The 19,398-nt window shown below is 52.6% G+C and overlaps 2 protein-coding genes across 4 annotated transcripts in view; both read right to left on the reverse strand.

Moving 5' to 3' along the window:
* Positions 1-2,330: 2,330 nt before the first annotated feature.
* Positions 2,331-12,250, reverse strand: ALDH4A1 (aldehyde dehydrogenase 4 family member A1). Of its 2 annotated transcripts, none has more exons than XM_075520537.1 (15): positions 12,171-12,250; positions 11,304-11,397; positions 10,822-10,914; positions 10,662-10,709; positions 10,111-10,266; positions 9,371-9,520; positions 9,180-9,254; positions 6,521-6,708; positions 5,529-5,602; positions 4,778-4,974; positions 4,348-4,395; positions 3,819-3,971; positions 3,469-3,590; positions 2,728-2,846; positions 2,331-2,603 (listed from the first exon to the last, which is right to left on the reverse strand). In XM_075520537.1, the coding sequence occupies exons 1-15, from the start codon at positions 12,203-12,205 to the stop codon at positions 2,491-2,493; spliced, it is 1,665 nt and encodes a 554-aa protein (XP_075376652.1). In that variant the 5' UTR covers positions 12,206-12,250; the 3' UTR covers positions 2,331-2,490. The 2 variants fall into 2 exon arrangements, with proteins under 2 accessions (XP_075376652.1, XP_075376650.1); XM_075520535.1 differs by lacking the exon at positions 12,171-12,250 and adding an exon at positions 11,524-11,837.
* A 1,320-nt stretch (positions 12,251-13,570) lies between these two features.
* Positions 13,571-19,398, reverse strand: part of IFFO2 (intermediate filament family orphan 2) — a 43,014-nt gene continuing 37,186 nt past the window's right edge. For both annotated transcript variants that reach the window (XM_075520772.1, XM_075520771.1), the window contains one exon: positions 13,571-19,293. In XM_075520772.1, coding sequence (XP_075376887.1) covers positions 19,188-19,293 — 106 coding nt within the window. In that variant the 3' untranslated portion in view covers positions 13,571-19,187. The remainder of the gene's footprint in view (positions 19,294-19,398) is intronic.

Genomic DNA, 19,398 nt, shown 5'->3' on the forward strand with positions numbered 1-19,398 from the left:
GTCATAAAAGGCGTGAGCCAAAGGCAAGCAGCTTGAACGAGCGCTCGGCTCCTGGGCCGTGGCTCTCCGGATCTCCCGGCTGCCCGGCGAGGGGGTGCGAGGCCGAGCCCTTAATGAGATTTAAATGAGCTGATGGAACAATCTGGAAAGGTTCGGGGATGCCGTTCGGAGGAGCTTTGGGGGGCTTATCCTAGACTGGGTGGCAGGAGGTGACTTGGCTGAATGGGACGTGGCTGTGGTCCCACCTGGACCATCTCTGGGGGTTCGGAGACCATCCCTGCAGTCGGGGTGGGTCTGGGCCTTTCCTCCCTGCTGTGGGATTGGGAGGTTTTGTGGAGCCGAACTGGGCTCCCAGGTGCCCTCCCAGTGTGCAGCAGGAGGATGCAACCCGGGTGATACTGAATTAGGCGCCTACTCGATCGTTCCTGCCTCTCTTATCCTCATGCAAGGGGAGCGTCTTAGTTTTAGCAGAAAATACAAAGCTGGGGTGTTTTTATTTTGTGATTTTTTTTCTCTCTGGGATGAGCATGCGGTGAGAAGGGCAGCCAAAAGGCTGATTTTTGGGGGGGCTCTGCAGTGTGAGCATGTGTGCAGAGGCAGAGCTGTGGCAGCCCAGGTGTCCTGGCTTATCTGCTAAAGATGAGAGCAGAGAGGTGGTGTTTTTTTTTTTTTTAAGAAATAATCAATATACACAAGGGCTGGTTGGCAGTGGGTGCAGCAGCATGAAGGAGAGTACCTGCAGCTGGGTCCCCAGACTGACCAGAGCTGCCAGGACAAGCAGCAACAGCCTGGTCAGAGGCAGAAGCAGCGGCTCCGGGGAGTGCCTTAGGGGTCCCATCTTTTCTTACCGCATCGCATGCACTAAAGGTCCCGAATGCACACTTGATCTAGCTCTTTATTTGGCAGCGAGTTGAAGAAATAATTCATAAAAGAGCACGAAGTTTTTTTGTAACTTATTTTATCGCAGATTTTCTCAGTTCCAGCAGGATTCACAGGCATTAATACAACTTGTTCGTGACCTGCATGCTCAATACCAGCCCAGGCGCAGACAAGATCAATACTTAATGCTTATTACAAGAGCCTTAACAGGGTTATCCACTCTGTCTGCAAATCCTGATAATTGAACAGTTATTAATTGTAGGTGTTACAAATGTATACGTTTCTAAATTTGAAATGATCCTGGAAGGATGCAAGACTTCGTGTCTAAGATCCCTTTTCCTCTTTGCATTGCAGGACCCATCGGTGAGACCTTGCTGACGGTGAGGCAGAGCCTGCGCGGGTCACAGCAACCGGGAACCCCAAAGGTCAGAACTAATTTAACTTCTTAACTCGGCAGCTCGCAGAGCCTCGGAGACGGGCCCGTGCCAGGGAGCAGCTCCCTGGGCTGGGAGCGGGTCCTGGTCAGAGCTTAACGAGCTGGGAAGTGCATCTTGCTCTAATTATTGCAGACCTCCAGTTGCTGTCCCAGCACCTCCTGCTAATACTTAAATTCCTTCTAGGGGCGGTGAGGGATGCTACATCCACCTAAGCAGCTCGTGCAGGAACGTTCCTATTATTGAAAGACTTTCTCTTAAAATCTTTCCGCTTTCTTCCAGCGGACACGCAGGGATCGGAGCAGTGGAAGCAGCCAATAACTGATGGGAAGCACCGGAGGTAGCCTGACCTTGCCCTGAGAGAAGGGGACCAAGGGGGGTGTTGCTGCCTACCTCCTGCTGCCTGAGCCCTCCCTGAGACCCTGCAAGGTAACGTGCAGGTAACCCCGGCCGCTGGCTTCATAAGGCGCTTAAACTTACGCCTAAGCAGCACCGCTCTCGCAGCCGCCCTCTCCTGGCACTACGCACCTTCTGCCAAGCTCTCTTCCTCCATCAAAAACCTTTGGGTGGGTTGGGGGCTTTGCTCTTGCTCAGGAACGGGGAGAAAATATGGCTCGGAGCTCCCACCACATCGATCCCTGGTTTAAAACCAGGCAGGCTTCCCACACCTCCGGGAAGGCTGGTACAGGCAGCCCCGAACGCCCAGTGATGTCTGCTGGTGCAGCTCACGCTCTGCCAGGGCAAAGGAGGCCTTGGGGACAGAGAAGGAAGGACGGACAGTGCTTTTTACAGGTGACTGGGACAGGGCCAGCCTCTTAACGCCCATCTCCCGCTTTAATTCCAGCGCGCTCAGCCCTGTTGAGAAGGAACCGCGCTGGACCGCTCGGGACGGACAAAATGGGAGGAAAAGGGAAACCAGGGTCCAGGTACGTTCCTGCAACCACACCTCCAACCACCCCTTAATTAATTAACTGAGCATGCTTACATGACGAAGAAAACCACAAGGACTTTTTCTTATTTGAGTTAACAATTTAATAATAGAATTTTTCTTTAAAAATAAAACCTAAGCTCGTCGGGTTAAAGATCAGTAGATTTAAGTGCTTTAAAAGGTTGTAGCTGCGAAGCCACTCTGTGCGTTGAGGATCAGTAGTACCGGTGCGGGGCCAGGGAGAAGGCATCACTGCATGTAGGCGTAGCGCCAGTCCGTCAGGGGCACGTGCGTTTCTTTGATGGCTTGGGGCGACGTCCAGCGCAGGACGTAGTGGGGACCACCCGGTTTGTCATTGGTGCCTGTTTCAGAAGGAAAGCAAGCAAGCGCTGGTGACCACGAGATGGAGGACGGGGGACTTGCCCAGCGGGGGATGCGGCTCAGCGCGCGGCCGTGCCATCTCCAGCCGGGAGTTTTTCATCTCACCTGAGATGCGGGAGCCTCCGAAGGGTTGCTGAGCCACAACGGCGCCTGTCGACTTATCGTTGATGTAGAAATTGCCGGCCGCGTTGCGCAGAAGGTTCCTGGCTTCGTCGATGATTCTCCTAAGGAGGGACAGAACGGCTGCGATCGCGATGCAACAGCAAAAACTTGTGCGGAGGCAAAAACGCGATGCAACGGCAAAAACCTCTACCCTTCTATCGCAATTAAAATCGTGCAAAAAGCGTGTTCGCATTTCTTTGCACGCGTTTCCAGGACTGCGTGTAGTTTAATACACGCTGAAACGGGTCATCTGTACTTAGAACTCAATTAAATTATCCCAATTTTGTTTTCTTTTAGTTTGTTTCTCTTTTTCATTGTTATAAAATGAAGGTGATTATAACTTAAGGATGGTCCCCCTTTGAGGTTACACTGCTCTTAGCCCTCCTCCTGCTTAAGAGGGTTGGGGACGCATCCTCCCATACGCTCCACGCGTTGCCTTCGGGAGAATTTCTCACCGAAAAAAGCGTTTTGGGGCTGAGAAACCACCTCCGATGCGTCCCCTTCCCTCCCCAGCAGGAAAGAGGGCGAAAAGCAGCGTCAGCTTTGCGGGGAATGCTTTTCTTTTCCTCCTCACCACGCAGGGCAGGGCTCTGGAGAGAAGCGAGACGGACGGCTCACCCCAGAAGGGGAAAAGCACCTTTGCCGTCTCCGGCCGCCGCAGGCAGCGGGGATTTTGGCACTTACTTCTCCTGGGCGAAGACTGCCCCCGTGAGGCCATAGGGCGTGGAGGAGTCGATCAGCTCCAGCACCTCCCTGTACCGCTTCTCGGGGTAGACGTACACCGTGAGGACCGGGCCAAAAATTTCCTGTACGGCAAAAAAAATAAAAGCACTCGGCGGGGACAGCCTGCAGAGATAAGCGGTGGGCACTTCAGCACCCCACTAGCTAAAACCGTGATGGAGGGGAACATCCCTGCACCAACTTAGCGTACAGCACCGGTCAACTCCTCTCTACGCGTCCAGCGGACACCTCCGGATGGGGACCCCCAGCCCCTTTTGCACCTTTCCTGCCACCTCCCCGCGAGCTGCTCTCACCTCTTTCATGATGGGATCCTGGGGGTCTTTGCTCTCCACGATGCACGGCTCAACGAAGTACCCAACGCTGTCGTCGCAGCCGCCTCCTGCCAGGATGGTGAGGTTGGACGACTTCTTGGCGTGCTCGATCCATTTCTTTATCCGCGCAAAAGACTGAGAAAAGGAAATAATAAAAAAAAAGAGTGTGGGTTCAGGGGTCTAAAAGGAGGTTTGGGCAATCCCCTTCAGGGCTACGCTGCTCTTAGCACTCTTCCAGCTCAGGAGGAGGAGTGGGAGCTGGAAATACAGTCCTGGGCACCCGGAACCTTACAGCTGAGAGAATTTCTCAGCAAAATAACCCACTTTTCAAGAGGGGCAGTGACTAGGGCATGCAATCCTACAGGAGGGAGCAAAAGAGGGCTGATAATCAGCTCCAACTAATCACTGATGTTTGTACTTTGCTGTAATAAAAAACCTTTAACCTAACGCTTAACGAAAGCCTGGTGGCGTTACCTTCTTGCACCAGCAGAAAGAGGAGAGGTGAGCTCACCTTGTCATCAATCACTGCAGAGAAAAACGTCCCAAAGTCCTGGGCGGGCTGGGGGAAGCCAGAAAGGAGGCAATGTAAGTACATCCTGTGCCAAAAAGCTAACTCTGAAATTAGGAGGAGCTGAAATTCCCCAAAGAACACTTCCCCCCCTGCTCCAAACACACCTCTGTTCGAGGGCGCGAGCCACCCCTTTTCAATTAGTCTGCAGCGTTCAGCGACTTACACAATCCTTCCTGCAGACGCTGGCTACAAGTTAATTTCTAATCACTAAAAAAAGATGAAGGGGGGGTACGGAGGGGCGGTGGTGGGGAGAACCAGTGGATAAAAAGCTCGGTTCAATAGGAATTAGTAGCCAGTTACCGCAGTCTCTAATCCCATCAACCACCCGCTGAGCCGCAAAGCCCTTCAGCAGCCCGGCAGCTCCACTCACGTCTCCCACTTTGATCTTCCTGTGCTCCTCCAGCAGTTTCTCTTTGATCTGGGGCCACAGCGAGTCCGGGGCGTAGAGGCGGGAGCAAGCCGAGCATTTTTGGCCGCCGTACTCGAAGGCCGAGCGCAGGGTCCCGTTCACCACGCTGGCCACGTCGGCCGAGCTGTGCACCAGGTGGAAGTTCTTCCCGCCGCACTCTGGTGCCGGAGAAGGGAGGAAAAGGGGCAAGTAAGGGTCTGTCAGGGCTGTGCCGCCTCCGAACGGCACAAGCTACGGCCAGGTCCCTCGCAAGGGGCTCGGCCGGCGCTCGCCCTGCCTGGGCCACTGCTCCCCAGGGAACAGGGACGGTGCCACGATCCCGGGGGCACAACCCCAGAGCTGGCGCAGGCTTACAGAACGGATGGAAAAGGGACTCACCCGAGTTCCCAAACTCAGCGTGGAAGCTCTGCAACCCCAGAGCATCACCGCCTCCCGCCCAAGAGCCAGCTCCCCACCGTAAAAGCCCATCCCGTGCCGGTGGGAGCTGGTGCCGTAAGCTCCTCCAAATACCCGGCGCGCCCAGACGAACAAGCTTTACGCTTCTGCCACAGAGGTGGACAGGACAACATTTACTGTGTCACCTGCTCTCTGCTCACAAGGAGAGGAATCCCGGCCATCCCTTTACTTTCTCCCTGAGCAGGGGGGAAACTGAACCGCCCACCCCTACAAGGCCTCCCCCCCCAAAAAAAGTGTAAGAAGCGGCAGTTGTTACCTCCAGCCAGGCGTGGGAAATTGCGGTAGCGATCCAGGTTTTCGGACACCTGCTTCCAGAGCCGCTTGAAAGTCCTGGAAGAGAAGGGAGGAGCTGGTGAATGCACTCTTGCCTTCGCACAGGGGTGGCACTTGGGCAAGGCACTCGTGGGCGATTGTGCCCTGCTGAGGGGGACCCCCGCAAACCCCTGTGTCCATCCCCGAAAGAAGGGATGCCGGGCAAGCGGAAGAGGAGATGCTAGCTGAGCATGAGACCTTAGGCATCAAAGCAATGGCACTACACAACAACTCCCTAGTTTTAAGAACAAGAAACTCTCGCAGTGACACAGAGAAGACGCAGGAGCGAGCGCCCAGCAGAAGTTTCTGTTCTTCCCTTTTTCCCCCTTCTTTTCGGTCCTTACTGTGACAAACCCCTTGGCTGCAAAACAATAAAAATGCTAATAACCTCCCACCAGGAGGCACAGCCACTAATACTAATTTATGAGCTTCCCACCTTTAAAGCATGATGCTCATCAGACCATGTCCTTCGCCCGTGGAGCGGGGTCCCCGCGTTCAATAGCCCGTTGCGGGCTGCCGGGGCCCTCAGCATTGCTAATACACCCCGACACACGGGCAGAGCACGAGTTTGCAAATCTACCTGGAGCTGGCATCGCTCCGCCAGCACAGTGCGGTTCGTTAAGCCAAATCGCAGCATCCCTGGGAGACAGGGCAGCGTCACATGCGACTTTATCTATTCTCTGCGCCTTGAGTTTAGCAACAGAAACACCCTGCTATTAAATGCACTCCCTGTAGCAAGAAAAGCTGGTCAGACTTTTTTTTTTATCAGGTTTAAAACCCTACTTTTATTCCATTGTGTGAGGATGGCCGGTTGTCTGCCTGCTACCCTACTCAACGCTGTCCTACACGTTCAAGCACCGGCAGATGAGCACTCAGCATCGTCTCAGCCAGCGGCTCCTCGCCCCTCTCCCCCCGCCGCTCCCCTCCCCGACGTACGGCACGCTGCCGGTGAAATTGAGCCCGCAGAAGTGCTCGGAGCTCGTGACGGTGTCTCCAAACACGGGCCCATCCGCTGGCACGAACTGTATGACATTCGGAGGGAGCCCGGCTTCAAGGAGGATCTTGTAGACGGCGTAGCTGGAGAGCAGGGCGGTGTCGCTGGGCTTCCACAGGACCACGTTTCCCTGGGGGAGAGGAGAAAGTCAGCACACGAGGAAAGGCTGCAGCCCAAACAGGGGCATGCAACGCCTAAACGCTCGGGCAAAAGTCTGTCCCGCAGCCCACAGCGGACAGGAGCGGAGCAATGGCACCTTTGGGTGATTCACCACCGCCCTTTTACTCCAAGCATTGGTTTTGAAAAGGCGTGTGATTGCCCTGGTCACCTGAAGGCACAAAAATCCTCCCCTTTCACACCGCCAGGTCGCTGTGCCAGCCTTTCCCACCCTCCCTTGCCGGGGACACAGAGCTTTGCCTTCTCTAAGAGGAGCCGCAAAACATGGACCTGTTTTATGTCTCGGGAAACGGGACGGCACCGCTAAGAAACGTGCTTAGGACGCTGCGAGCACTGTCACTCGCTGCCACCGGGCTTGCGCATGACCCAGCAGATGTTTGTGCCAGCCAAAGCAGGGAAATAAAACCTCAAGCCCGGATTAATCGTGCACAAGCAAACAGCACAACCGGCTGGAAAACACAGTGCTAGAACGCCGGCGAGGGCACCCCACCCCTTTGGCTCCGTGCCACCGTCCTCCCTTCGGCTCCGTGCGCAGCCGCGGGGCCGCGGGGGGCCCAGTGACCTCCCCTGCGTCACCGTCACGCTGCTGGGCCCCCACCGCACGTGACCGTGCAACAGGGTCACAGTCCCGGGGGAGCAGGAGGGGGATTTTTGGACTCTGTCTCAACCAGGCGTCTGCTTTCCAGGGACTCGGGGTGCGGGCAAAGCTCCTTCCTGGCCTGCCCTAATCCTTCCCCTCCAAACAGTGAGAAAACTAAACCACTCGCTGCAAAAAATCCCCAACCAACTGGGAAATCTAACTCGGGCCACGATCGGAGACAGTATGCCCGGCAGCCTGGATACCGGCGCGGTGCGGCAACTGCTCTGGTCCCGAGGAAATCCCGCTCCCGGGGCTGCAATGGCATTAACTGCGTTGATCTCTCCAGCTATTTAGGCAAGAGCAATGTTTAATCCCCTGGGAAGCGCACTGTGGTGACTAAAACACTGGGGCTCTAATTAATATCCACCTATTAAGTACCATTTTCTCCTAAATTTAATTCCAGGTACCGCCTGCCGCTGAGCTTTTCAAGCCACCCGCTGATACCCTGCTCCTTTTTGCCCCAGGCCCGGGGCGCGCAGGGGGATTTCATGGCGCTGCAGCAGCCCGGTGGGAATTTATCGTCACACGCGAGGAGGGAGAGGTGGATGCACTGCAGGACGCCCAAAACGGTTCACCCAGACCTGCCGGCACGGGCTTGCCCCGTCCCAGCAAGGTTCGTCCGCTCTGGGATGAGTTTATCACCGAACGCCCCAAAGCCGAGGACCTTCCTCAAATCCTGGGGTGGGAGGAACGCATCTCCCCCCGGAAAGCTCCCCAGCTCCACACAGCTTCACCCTCTTCCTTCCTTCTCCCCACTCCTCCCCTACAAAACTGGCAGGTTCAAACGCTTCGCCTTGAATACTGCTTTAAAATGGGACGTCCCCAAATAAAAAGCTTGGTGTTCTCCCTTATCACAGCCTCTTCCACCTCCAACACAGGACACTGCTGCCGGAGGGACCATCTTTGACGCCAGGATGAAATCTGAGCCTAATTAGCAAGGAGCGCAGGATGATTTTGCGGGTTTTTTCCCAGTGCAGCAATAAATTAATTAATCGTGGCCCAAATTCATCAGGTTATTACAGTCTCTCCCCAAAACCCACCCTGCAAGGGCAGGTGCTCCCCGTGCTGGAGGGGCACGTCGGGGTGGGACAGGTACAGAAATGCTGTTTACCAATACTTGGACTTTTTGGACCATCTTTCCTGTCTGCCAGGATCTCTCTTCTCCCAGTTCAGTGCTAAATGCCAGGCCCACGACCCGCTCTCTCCCACCTTTACCCTAACGCACCCGCTGTACCCAAAAAGTGTCCTCTTAGAGGAACCTGAGCAGTTGCAAACTGATTACGCTTTCGTGTCGCAACAGCACCCTGAAGCCCCGTTCACAGAGCAAGCACCACGCGGGAAAACAAAACCCTGCTGCATTTCTCGTCTCCCCTCCCTCCCGCAGCACCCTGACCTTCTCTCCATCTACAACCCAGCCGAGGAGTGAAAGGACACCTTGCTTCAGAATAAAAACCCCAGAAGAGCAGATTTGAGCAGTTTTTCCTTTTCCAGCACTTCCCCCATCACACCAGGTCTAAAATCCAGCCACTAGAACGCCTTCTTGTAATTAAAGACATCTGAGACTAACTGCAAGAGGGCTGATTGAATTCAAGGGGCCCAACAGAAGCAGGACCCCAGGTGTGTCCTATTGAATGGCACCAGAGAACCAGGGAGGCCAAATTTGCTCCTTCTGGATCCCAGACCAAGCAAACCGCAGCCTCGGAGAGACCGGGTCCCCTTCCCAGCCTCTCTCCGGACCGTCCTCTCCGTCCCTGGCTCTCCTTAAACCCCACCACGACTCTCACCATCAACGCCGGAGCCCCTGCCAGGTTGCCGCCGATTGCCGTGAAGTTGAAGGGAGAGACGGCTGCCACGAAACCCTGTGGGTGGGAGAGGAAAAGGACCGGTGGGAGCGCGGTGCCTCCTTTCGCCGTGGCGTGACACCGCAGCTTGGGGCAAAAAAGGGATCTCCAGAAGCAGGGGGACAGCCTCTCACCTCCAGCCCCCGGTAGACCATGCTGTTGGTGCTGACGTCCACGCTGATGGGCTGGCTGTTCTCCAGCTCCAGGGCGTACTTGGCATTGAATCGGAAGAAGTCTATGAGCTCCGCAGCAGCATCGATTTCTGCCTGGATGACTGTTTTACCCTGCCGGGAGAGGTCGCGTCACATAAAAGCACTGCGGGGAGGGGGGGGGGGGGATGCAGCAGCCGCAGCGGCGCGGCACGGCGCACCCAGGTGCGGTTTGTGGGTTGCCTCTCACGCGGACCACGTGCTCGCTTCCGGGAGATGTGGCCTCCTGCAAGCCCCCCTCCCGCCACGTCTCCTTTGCACCGAGCGGAGGCAAAGGCAGCCCGTGCCTGTGCCAGGGGACGTCACATCCACCCGCGTTCCCCCACAGCTCTTCCCTGCCTCCCCTGGGAAAGCCAGGGCTGCTGGGGCATTTCACAAGGGTAAACCCTGATAATCGCAGCCCACATCAGTCGATCCTTTTCCCGTGAAGCTTGAGGACTCCCAGCTTCCCCTCCCTTCTTCCTCAGCAAAGAGGCAAGGATCGGCTTTAGGATCAGCCTGTTTCCCCTCGCAGCACAGCTACAGGCACTTCTAACGTTACAGCCATTCCCAATGCCAAAAAAATACCTGGGCAGCAATTCCTGTCCTTTCCCTGGCTCCCGGCTCCCCACGTTCCCTCCCGTTCATCCCAGCTATCCGCTGGGTCAATCCCACATCTCCCTTACCTGCCCGATCATGGTTTTGGCCAGCAATTCTGCTCGCCTCGGGCCGCTCAGCATGTCAGCTGCCTTCAGGAAGATCTGGGCTCGGTCCTGGACAGGCTTCAGGTCCCATTCCTTCCTCACTGCCAAGGCAGCGTTAATGGCTTTGTTAATGAGCTCCTGCGGAAGAAAAGGGGAAAGGCAGCAAGGAAGAACCCACCACCTCTCCGTCACCAGCTCGGAGGGGAAGGCGAGGGGTCATCCACCCCCAGGCACAAACCACAGCAGCCACCTTCCCATCACAACCCCAAATTTGCAGCTCCTGGTACCGATTTATTCCAGGACCCCTGGGACTTGGAAAGCCAACACCCACCCCTGGAGCCTCCCTGCTCACAATCTGAGCAGCAACTTGCTTTTCATCAGACTTCTCACCAGCAATCTCAAAGCGCATCACGCCGCAAGCCTCACAACCCCGCTGGGAGATAAGGCTCGCTAAACCCAGGCGAACTGCTGCCGCTTCCCTCCCCGCCCCGAAAAAACCAAAAGGAAGAGGGAAGGCAACGAGGTGCGCTCACCTTGTCGGCATAGCAGTACTTGGCCACCTTGTGCCCATGATTAAATGGCTGAAAAGAGAAGAAAAGCCTCCGTCGTTATCAGCCTGACAGACCTCCCTCCTGCCAGGTACATCCCCCTGCTCTGTTCTCACTTGTTAAAGAAGTTTTCCCCCAAACTCACCGACAGCTGGTACCGCACCGTCGGCGTCCACACCTCTTCTCCCCCGATCACGCACGGGATGGCTTCTGTCTTGCCCTTCAGGTCGGCGAGCGCCTAAGCGAGAGGAGGAGGAGGGCACCGCGGTGGGAGCCGCAGAGGCAGACCTCCGCCAGCCGCCCCCTCTCCATCCATCCTCCCCCTCTCCATCCATCCTCCCCCTCTCCATCCATCCTCCCCCTCTCCATCCATCCTCCCCGCCAGCCCCACCAGCAACGGGAAACCTGGGGACAGGCTTCCGTCGGTCCCCTGGGCACGGGATGCTCGCGGGCTGGAGGGACGGGGACCGGAGTTACAACTCCAACTGTCCCCAAAGGGAAGGAGCGGGCGCTGGGCGGGACGGGGCCTCCCCCCACCAGGGAAGAGCCTGGGGCTGCCGTGCAGCACCAGAAGCACAAACTGGGACCCTCGAGACCCCCCAAAAGCCCGATCCCCTGCGGCGGTACCTTCTGAAGCGCTGCTCGCTCGGGGCTCCCTGCCTTAAACTCGAGGATGGGCTCGTTGGTCACCTCGACGGCCGAGCGGTGCTGCCATCTCCGCCTAGGAGAGGAGCAAAACAGACGCTGAAATCGCCCCTGGTTTCCTCCTTCCCTCCACGCCCCAACCTCCAGGTAACGCGTGTTTTATCGCCTAACGCCGCGCTCCTCGGCCAAACCGGCTACGCACGCCCAGGCCTGGCACCGCGTCGTCACGCCTGCGCTCCATCCCGGCCGGAGCAGGGAACTGAGCCTGGCCATAGCCCCCAGCCAGCCGTTCCTTCTCTTTGCTAGGAAGAAAGTGCTGGAAAAGGAATTTCGAAGGGACGACGCGCAGGGCAAGCTCCGAATCGATCCGCTCCGCTCCCACGGCCCAACGCCGCGCCAGCTCCTGGCAAAGTCCAGGGCGCGGGGGCAAAAGGCGGGCTGGGACGCTCGGGTGAGCGCTCGCACCTTGGCACCTTCGGGCCACGCCGTTCCCGGGCCCCCGCGCAGCGGGGAGCCCCCCCCCGCCCCACCGCGCCCCTCTGCAGCGGGGAGCCCACCCCGGCAGCGTCCCCCCGAAAAAGGGGCCCGAAAGGGAAAAGACCGCAAGGGAGGGGAGGCAGCGCCGGGGCCGGGCAGCGGGGAGCGAGGGAAGGCAACGCGCGGCGAAGGGGCCCCGGCGCTGCCCGCGGGTCTCCCACCCGCCACGCGTGGGAGCGCTGCAAGAAGGGGGGTTGGGGTGGGGTTCGGGGTGGGGTTCGGGGTGGGGCTCGGGGGTTTGGCTGCCCACCCCCCCAAGGCAGGCAGGGGAGCGGAGGGGCGGGGAGGGGAAGGGGAGCCCCCGGCACTCACCCGCCGCCCCGCAGCCCCCGCAGAGCCCGCCACATCCCGGCCCCGCCGCGCTCCCCGTCCCACGGCCGCGCCCAACCTGCCGCGGGGGGGGACGGACGGACGGACGGGGACGACTAAGGCAAACCCGCAAAATTCAATAATAAATTTTAAAAAGGGAGGGAAGCGGGGTGCTCCCAGAGAGGCCCCACACCCGCGCACTCTCTGTGCGTGGGACTGCGGGGCGTGTCCCCCCCGTGGGGCGGGAGTGGGGTGTCCCCAACTCTTCCCCCCCCCCCCGCGGCGGTGGTTGCGCCCGGCCAACGGGGAGGCCGCGCGCCGCGGCACGTGGGAGGGGCGGGGCGCGGGAACGAGCCAAAAATAATTAAAAAAAAAAAAAGAAATTACAAAAATAAAAACCCCCAAGCCCCAAGGCAAACCCCAGCACCGAGGAGGCGGCGGATCGGGCCGGGCGCGGACCTGCGTGGGGAGCGAGAGCAAAGCTGCTCCCCGCCCCCTGAAGAACTAAAAATTAAAAATAAAAGGGGATTTTAACCCAAAACAGGGGGCAGGAGGGTGTTTTTTGCAGGGGGTATTTCTGTTTCCAGAAAGGAGAGCAGCACTTGAAGATCCTAATTTTTAGGGGGGCTTGGGGTATTCTGGGACCCCAGGCTGGGGGTCCGGGGAGGGGGAAGGTGCGTGGCCCCTTGGCTCCCAACGCACAAGCAGCTTTTGCCCTAAAAGGGGGTTTTGCAGCCCAAGAATTAACACGCACAGGCGTTAACCAGGAGTTTGGTATTTATTTTATAGGATTTTTTTTTTTCCTTGTAACCAGAGAACAACTGTAACCCGTTTTCATCGACAACCTCCCGCGCGCCCCTTTGCGCAGAGAAGCCCGTGGGGTACGCGACTGATGGGTCGAGCGACGAAGGATGAACCGCTCCGGAGGGGCAGCAGGGCCGAGGACGGACGGACGGACGGACAGGGGATGGGAGAGCGGTGTACGGGGAGGCAGAGAGCAGACCTGGGAGGGGGCGGTGGGGTTGGTTTTGGCACTAAAAAAGGAAAATGGAGATAATTCGCTGGAACTCAGAGGAGTGCGAACGCTTCTGCTCTCACTGCGGGTGTTGCTCGGTGCCCCTGCTAAAGCGGATTAGATTTCCGAAGCCTGCGATGGTCCGAAATGCAGCGCCAGTAAGTGCGTGTACCATTTGCAAATACCCAGGACAGACTTCCAGCCACAGAGGAAATCGATTTACATCTCTACTCCGGAGCAAGCTCGGGAGCTGGTTCATCCTTCGTCCTTTCCTCAACAGAGATCAAATAGCATCATCAGTTAAGTCTTTTTCTTTAAAAGAAGCTAATATACAGAATATAAAGCACAATATTTACAACAGTACGGTAAACAGGTTCATTTCCACACCGATCAGTAGTCTGTTTTAATGTGTATAAAAGAAATTCTTACATGACCTAAGAGGAACTGACAAGAAGTGACACAGCATGGGGAAAGAGTCATCAATACCCTCCACTTAAACACGTTAAATAATAAATAATCATTTTTGGCAGAACTTAGCGACGTACACTTTAGCCGCAGGTAAGGTGGTTTAAGGGCTGAGTTGCAAGTCTCTTTTGGTGAAACCACGTTACAGAAGTGTGTCTAGTGACCAAGCTTTTAATCATCCTCACCACTCTCATAAAAAAAGAAAGAAATTTTTAGGATTTCGGATGAAATCTGTGCAGGGATCGTCAGCTTGGGCAGCCCGCGAGCCACAGGCGTTGGGCTTGTGGCACAGTGGTACTGGGGCGTTCTGCCATGGAAAGGACACAGGTTGGAAGCCACCCCAGGCTTTGTTTTAAGCATTAATATCATTATTTCCTCCAAAGATGGAGCCAGCCAGACCTACGAGCACCACCTGCGCTTACAGAAGTGCTTCACTGTTGGAGTGCCTCAAATTAGGAGGGAATCGTGATTTCTAGAAGCATCAAATACCCCCTTCTTAAACACAATTTGTTGCTTCTTCAAAAGAGAAGCTTTGAAAGGCTCCCGCAAGTGCGGAAGGGTCTTAAGACACTGAACTATACACAAAAACAGACAAAAAGAAATAATCAAGTGTTTCTTCACTGCTCTGCCAAAGACTTGGGTTCAAGCCTTCAGTGCTCCCCTCTCCAGAAACGGGTTGGCAAGGGACTGAATTAAGAATTTGGCAGGGAGTGTTTCTAGCTCACCTCTCAACCCAGCACTATTAACACCAGGATACTATGTGTTGCCGTGATTGGCCATGTCTTTTCTCATTTAAAACTCAAACTTACATTCTACTAAAAGCTTAGTCAAGCATTTGGGTGACTTAACACTGAAGGCAAACATTTTTAAAACCTGCGTGTTCCGCTGCAACCAAGTCCTGGACCAGTGCAAAAGAATAAAAAACCAGAAGTCCTGAAGCAACATGTGGAAAATCCTCATCAGGGTATTAAAACACCATGGAAGCACTAGCATTTCTTCATTTTGCTATGATGAATCGTGCTCTAAACATTCAGCTCTAAAATGAAGCACTCTCAAACGTGAAACACAATCAGAGACTTCCCAGTATTGCAATTCTCTTCCTCGCGCGCTCCAACACAAACATTCTTCCACGTTTTTCCAGAGCCAAGGGAAACGTAAGGAAATAGCTGCTTTCCAGAGACCGCAGCGCTGTGGCAAGGCTGTGAGCACCCACCGATCGCCGTGGCTTTTCCTCAGCCAACCTTGGACCGATGACCCAACTCTTATTTTTGTTGGCAGGAATGGTTATGTCAAAAATCTCTCTCATATTAGCAGCTTTAGATCTATATTCAGGCACAATTCTTATCTATTATCTTGTTTCATCAAGTTAATTCCAATTTATACTGGTGTAGACAAACACTATTTATCTTCCAACCAGGTAGAACACAAAACCCACTTTGGGGCCGATTTTAAGACTACTGTGCTGCAATCACCCCCGGTATTTTGGGGAGCAAATGAGGTCCTTACCCTCTCCAGCAGAATGCCTCGCAATCAGGGGAAGAAACACACACAACAGTGGAAACAGCAATCATTCTGCAGTCGCAGAAAAGCTGTTAACCTGTTTTTCTTTCCCCCTCTCGCTCCGAGGAAGCGACAGGCGAGTGCTTCACAGCCATACCTGTTAGATTGTTTCCATGTTGTCGCTTGAAACCGTTTGAGAATTTGGAGTCCCATCAGAGCAGAAGATATTTTACAAGGGAATAATTGCATTTGCTAACAGAATTCTGCTTGCACTTTAAAAACTTCTAATAAAAATAGAATATATACTGTGTTTTTTATAAATAGATTACACATTTAGCTTAGATGAGTTTCACTACATTCCCCCCCCCGACACTTTTTTTTTTTTAAAAGAATTTTGTTTTTTCGTTGTGTGAACTAATACGATAATTACTAAGTCTTTGAAAAAAATGTTTGTACCACATTATTCTTTGGACGTTTTTGAACATGCATCCACAAAAGCAACTGCCATTTGTTTACTGAAAACATTTTTTGTACAAACCCATTTTAGGAATTTGATCTATTATTACACTGCTAACAAGCAAAAAAATTTGCTTCCTTGAAATCCCCTTTTAAAAAATGAGAAACAATGAGGAGGATTTTCTGATTGTAAGTCTAAAAAAGTGTCAATATGACACCGCATTAAGAATAGAAAACAAAAATAAAGTATTTACAGCTTTACAAAGGAAAAAGAAAGAGGTCATCAAAATCATTTCCAGCATTTTCACAATTTTTTTCTGGCAAGCTTTTGATCTGGTTTCTACAGAGTGGTTAAACGCAAACAGAACAGGACCACTGTCAGCTAAATCAGCAGCATCGCTTGAAACTAAACCAAAGACCTCCTAGGGAAACTATCAAGGACCAACCCTCGTAACTCCCGAAAGGTTGATCCACCGAGTCCTGTACAGCCTAAATGAAAATAAAACCCCAATCCCAAGTACGAAAACACCTTTTCTTCTTTAAAAATGGATTACATATGGTTATAAGAAACAGACACCAACAACCGTGGTAATTTACCGTCATACACATCACCATCGCACACATTATTTCTATATCCTCTACTACAGACCCACATCCCTTACACTTACCAACAAATGCAACCCTATTCCAGATGCGCCTCATAATTATGGCTATGAGATAAACTGTACGTTACAGCCAGCTCTTTGACAGCTGAATTCCTGCTTCCTCACTTGGCTCTCACTGTCAAACCGAGGATATTCTTTCCTACCCTCAACACACCAGCTACTAGTTTCAAGAACACTCAGCCTTTTTCCTACACTAGGACACTGAGTTTTATAGAAAAAAACCCCAAAACAGCAGCTAAGCCGGACGGCCGTTAGAATTGCTCAGTTTCTCCAGTACCAAAGAGCATTTCATAATTGAGGAGAGCTGAACGACAGCCTCCGACGAGGCTGATTCACTGTGCAAGTAGATTGCTTAACAACGCCTCCACCAAAGTCACTAAAGCATTACAGACATTCAGCTTTGGCAAATGGTTTCTCAGCCTCGTGAGAAACTACATATTAGCAGCTGAAGTTCATACAGACTTGAAAACCTTAAGAGTACTTTATTGAAAACATGCAGTCCCAGCCCCCTCAAAAAAATATCAAATCTCTTGCCCCCACCCACCCACCCCAACTTGCAGCCCTAGTGAACATGACATTTACCACTTTGGCCACCTAAGAAATAATAGGAATGAGCACTTTGGAATAAAGGTTCTTCTCCAGAGAAAAGTTATCTACATCTACATGATGAAACAGGCTTTGAAAAAGCCCCTAACCCACACCACAAGAACCAAGAAGTTGCTAGCTACTCTACAAATAACTGCACTGAGTATTTCAATCAGTAAGGAAACCACAAGAATATCCTTGGGTCTATTTTCTTGGACAGAAGCCGTTGATTGTGGATCGTGGCCTCCCCAGCGTGGATCCAGATGGATCATCCCAGTATTCCTCCCCACTCTGAAAAACACAGGGAGCCCATTTGATTGACACGGCCCAGAAGCACCAGCGTGTCCAAGCAGGAGACGGATCGGAAGAGCGATGAAACTCCAGGCAGCAACACAGGAAACGCAAATCGAGAAGACATTACTGTGCCCGCAGTTACAGTGCGAACAGAAACCCTCCGAGGTCCTGCCCCTCTGCATAGCTGCACACGACGGAGAGGCGTTTCTGCCCAGGAACCCGCCATTCCCCGAGACACTCCTGCTCTTTTTGGAAGAAAGCAACACTGATCTATACTGGCTGTACGCTTACAATGCAACCCCGCTGATTTCAGGTCAATGCATAAGAGAGGCTTGGAAACAATACTCAGGAAGCTAAAAAGATTGGCCAGCTTACCTTTACATAACACAGAGGGTGCTTAAATCGGGTATTTCCCTGTCCAGTCCTAGCACTGCTCCTACATAGCAGTTTCTAAGCTTCCTGGCAGGAAAAGAAAAAATACATTTGGTATTTACTCCAAGTCTTGCAACTTCTAGTTAGCTACACAGTTACCTTTAGGCAGTATTAACTACACTTTCAATCTCGGTCTAAAAAAAAAAAAAAAAAAACAAAAACATTATTGGCTGAGGTTTATACCCTGTTTTTACCTGGCTGAGGTGCTACAATTCCCATTAATAACCATCAACAGCTTGATGATGCCAGAGTTTCCTCAACTACCACCAAGTGATCTGACTTTTGATGCTGCTTTCTCCTGTGTAAAAATACAGAAAGACTGACAAAGCCTAGGTCTTCTCACTTTCTCACGGAGAAAGCACGTGGCTGTTCTTCCCTAATTCTAGGGCAGCAGTAGTTTGAGATTCATTTTACTACGCCCTAAAAAGGATTACAGTATTTTCCGATGTTCAGCTTTTCTGAAGAACAGTGGTCTGGAACTCTCCCAACGTCATGTCTCAAGCCTACTTCTATACCACCGCATGTCAGTTTATCCTGATGCTTCAACTATCCCACTCTAAACATCATGAAAGCAGCATAAAATGGAGTTATCTCCCTGTCAGCAAAGTAAAACCTGCAAACACTATGGTTTAAAAAAAAAAAAAAAAAACGATCCTGAAAAAAGAAAACACAAAACAACACGGGAACTGAAGGGCTGATTCCCCTCTTAATCCAATCACTGGAAACAAAGGCATTGTAGTACGACATTCCTCCTCAAAAGAAGCTCTACAGATAACTAACATGTGCAAATGTGTTTTTAGCTTTCCTTTCCCCAAGAGATAACTGTAGCTCAGCAGGGACCAAACATTCCATATAAATAAGGCGAGCTTTTTTTTTTTTTTTTGCATAGTAGTTTATCAGTGATAGTCCCACCCCACTGAACCCTCCTTTGTCCACCTGCTTTGCCACCGAGCTGAGACCTGCTTCTTCAGATTCTGGAGTCTAGCAGAAAGCTTGTACAAATCTCAAAGGCTCCTTCATCCAAAAAGATGGAATGAAGAAATTCCTTTTAATATTGGATAACTGCTTAATCCTAAAAGCTGTCTTCTAAACCCGCTATTATTTTTAAATGTTTACAGTTCAATTTGGAGGCATTCTTTTTTGTGCCAGACATGGGTAATTGTACCGTAATTGTCTTGGTTTGCTTCTCATTTTGCCAGTGTTCCTTTTGCTGATCAGTGCAGCAGTTCAATAAAACCATAAGCTTATTGAAATACCCAGAGCCTTTGCAGCACCATTCTCTGCTGCTACCAGATTTTTTTTTTTAAATAATAATTTTTTATAAAAACACCTGCTATTAATATTCCACTGGAGCTCAAAGTGGCTCAGCTTGGGGCAAAGGCACAATTAAAACACCATGTTTTCTTACAGGACTCTGCATTTATGATTTGTATAACAATAGAAATTTACAGCACCAATCCTTGGGTGGGGTGGGGATGCGTGTAGGAATGAGTCCTTAGAAACCCTGTGCAAGGGCTTACGAGTCTTTTTTTTTTTTCCCCCCATCAGTGTACTGTTTTTCAATCTTTTCTTGTATCTTCCCTTTCACTGGAATGCTCCAGCTACGTATCAGCTGACCATGGGCTCCACATCCGTCTCTCTGTCCAACTCATCCTGAATTTCATCTGTGTTTCCTGAGTCACTGCTGGCTACAGAGCTGGGAGATGGAGAATTTCTGTAGAAAAATTCAGAGAAAGATACAATTTAAAGCATCCTTTATTAACATTAAACTCCAGGTTTACAGTAAATATCAGTAGTAAACTCAAGCATCTTGTGTCCT

Source organism: Mycteria americana, chromosome 18 (assembly GCF_035582795.1).
Source record: "Mycteria americana isolate JAX WOST 10 ecotype Jacksonville Zoo and Gardens chromosome 18, USCA_MyAme_1.0, whole genome shotgun sequence".
NCBI lineage: Eukaryota > Metazoa > Chordata > Aves > Ciconiiformes > Ciconiidae > Mycteria > Mycteria americana.

Excerpts from the sequence above, each read along its gene's own strand:
- ALDH4A1 (XM_075520535.1), bottom strand. The coding sequence starts at position 11,594 with ATGGCCAGGCTCAGTTCCCTGCTCCGGCCGGGATGGAGCGCAGGCGTG. Across the intron at positions 10,710-10,821 it reads CGGTGCGGTACCAGCTGTCG|CCATTTAATCATGGGCACAA; the intron begins GTGAGTTTGGGG and ends TTCTCTTTTCAG. Across the intron at positions 3,972-4,347 it reads CTGCAGTGATTGATGACAAG|TCTTTTGCGCGGATAAAGAA; the intron begins GTGAGCTCACCT and ends TCCTTTTCTCAG.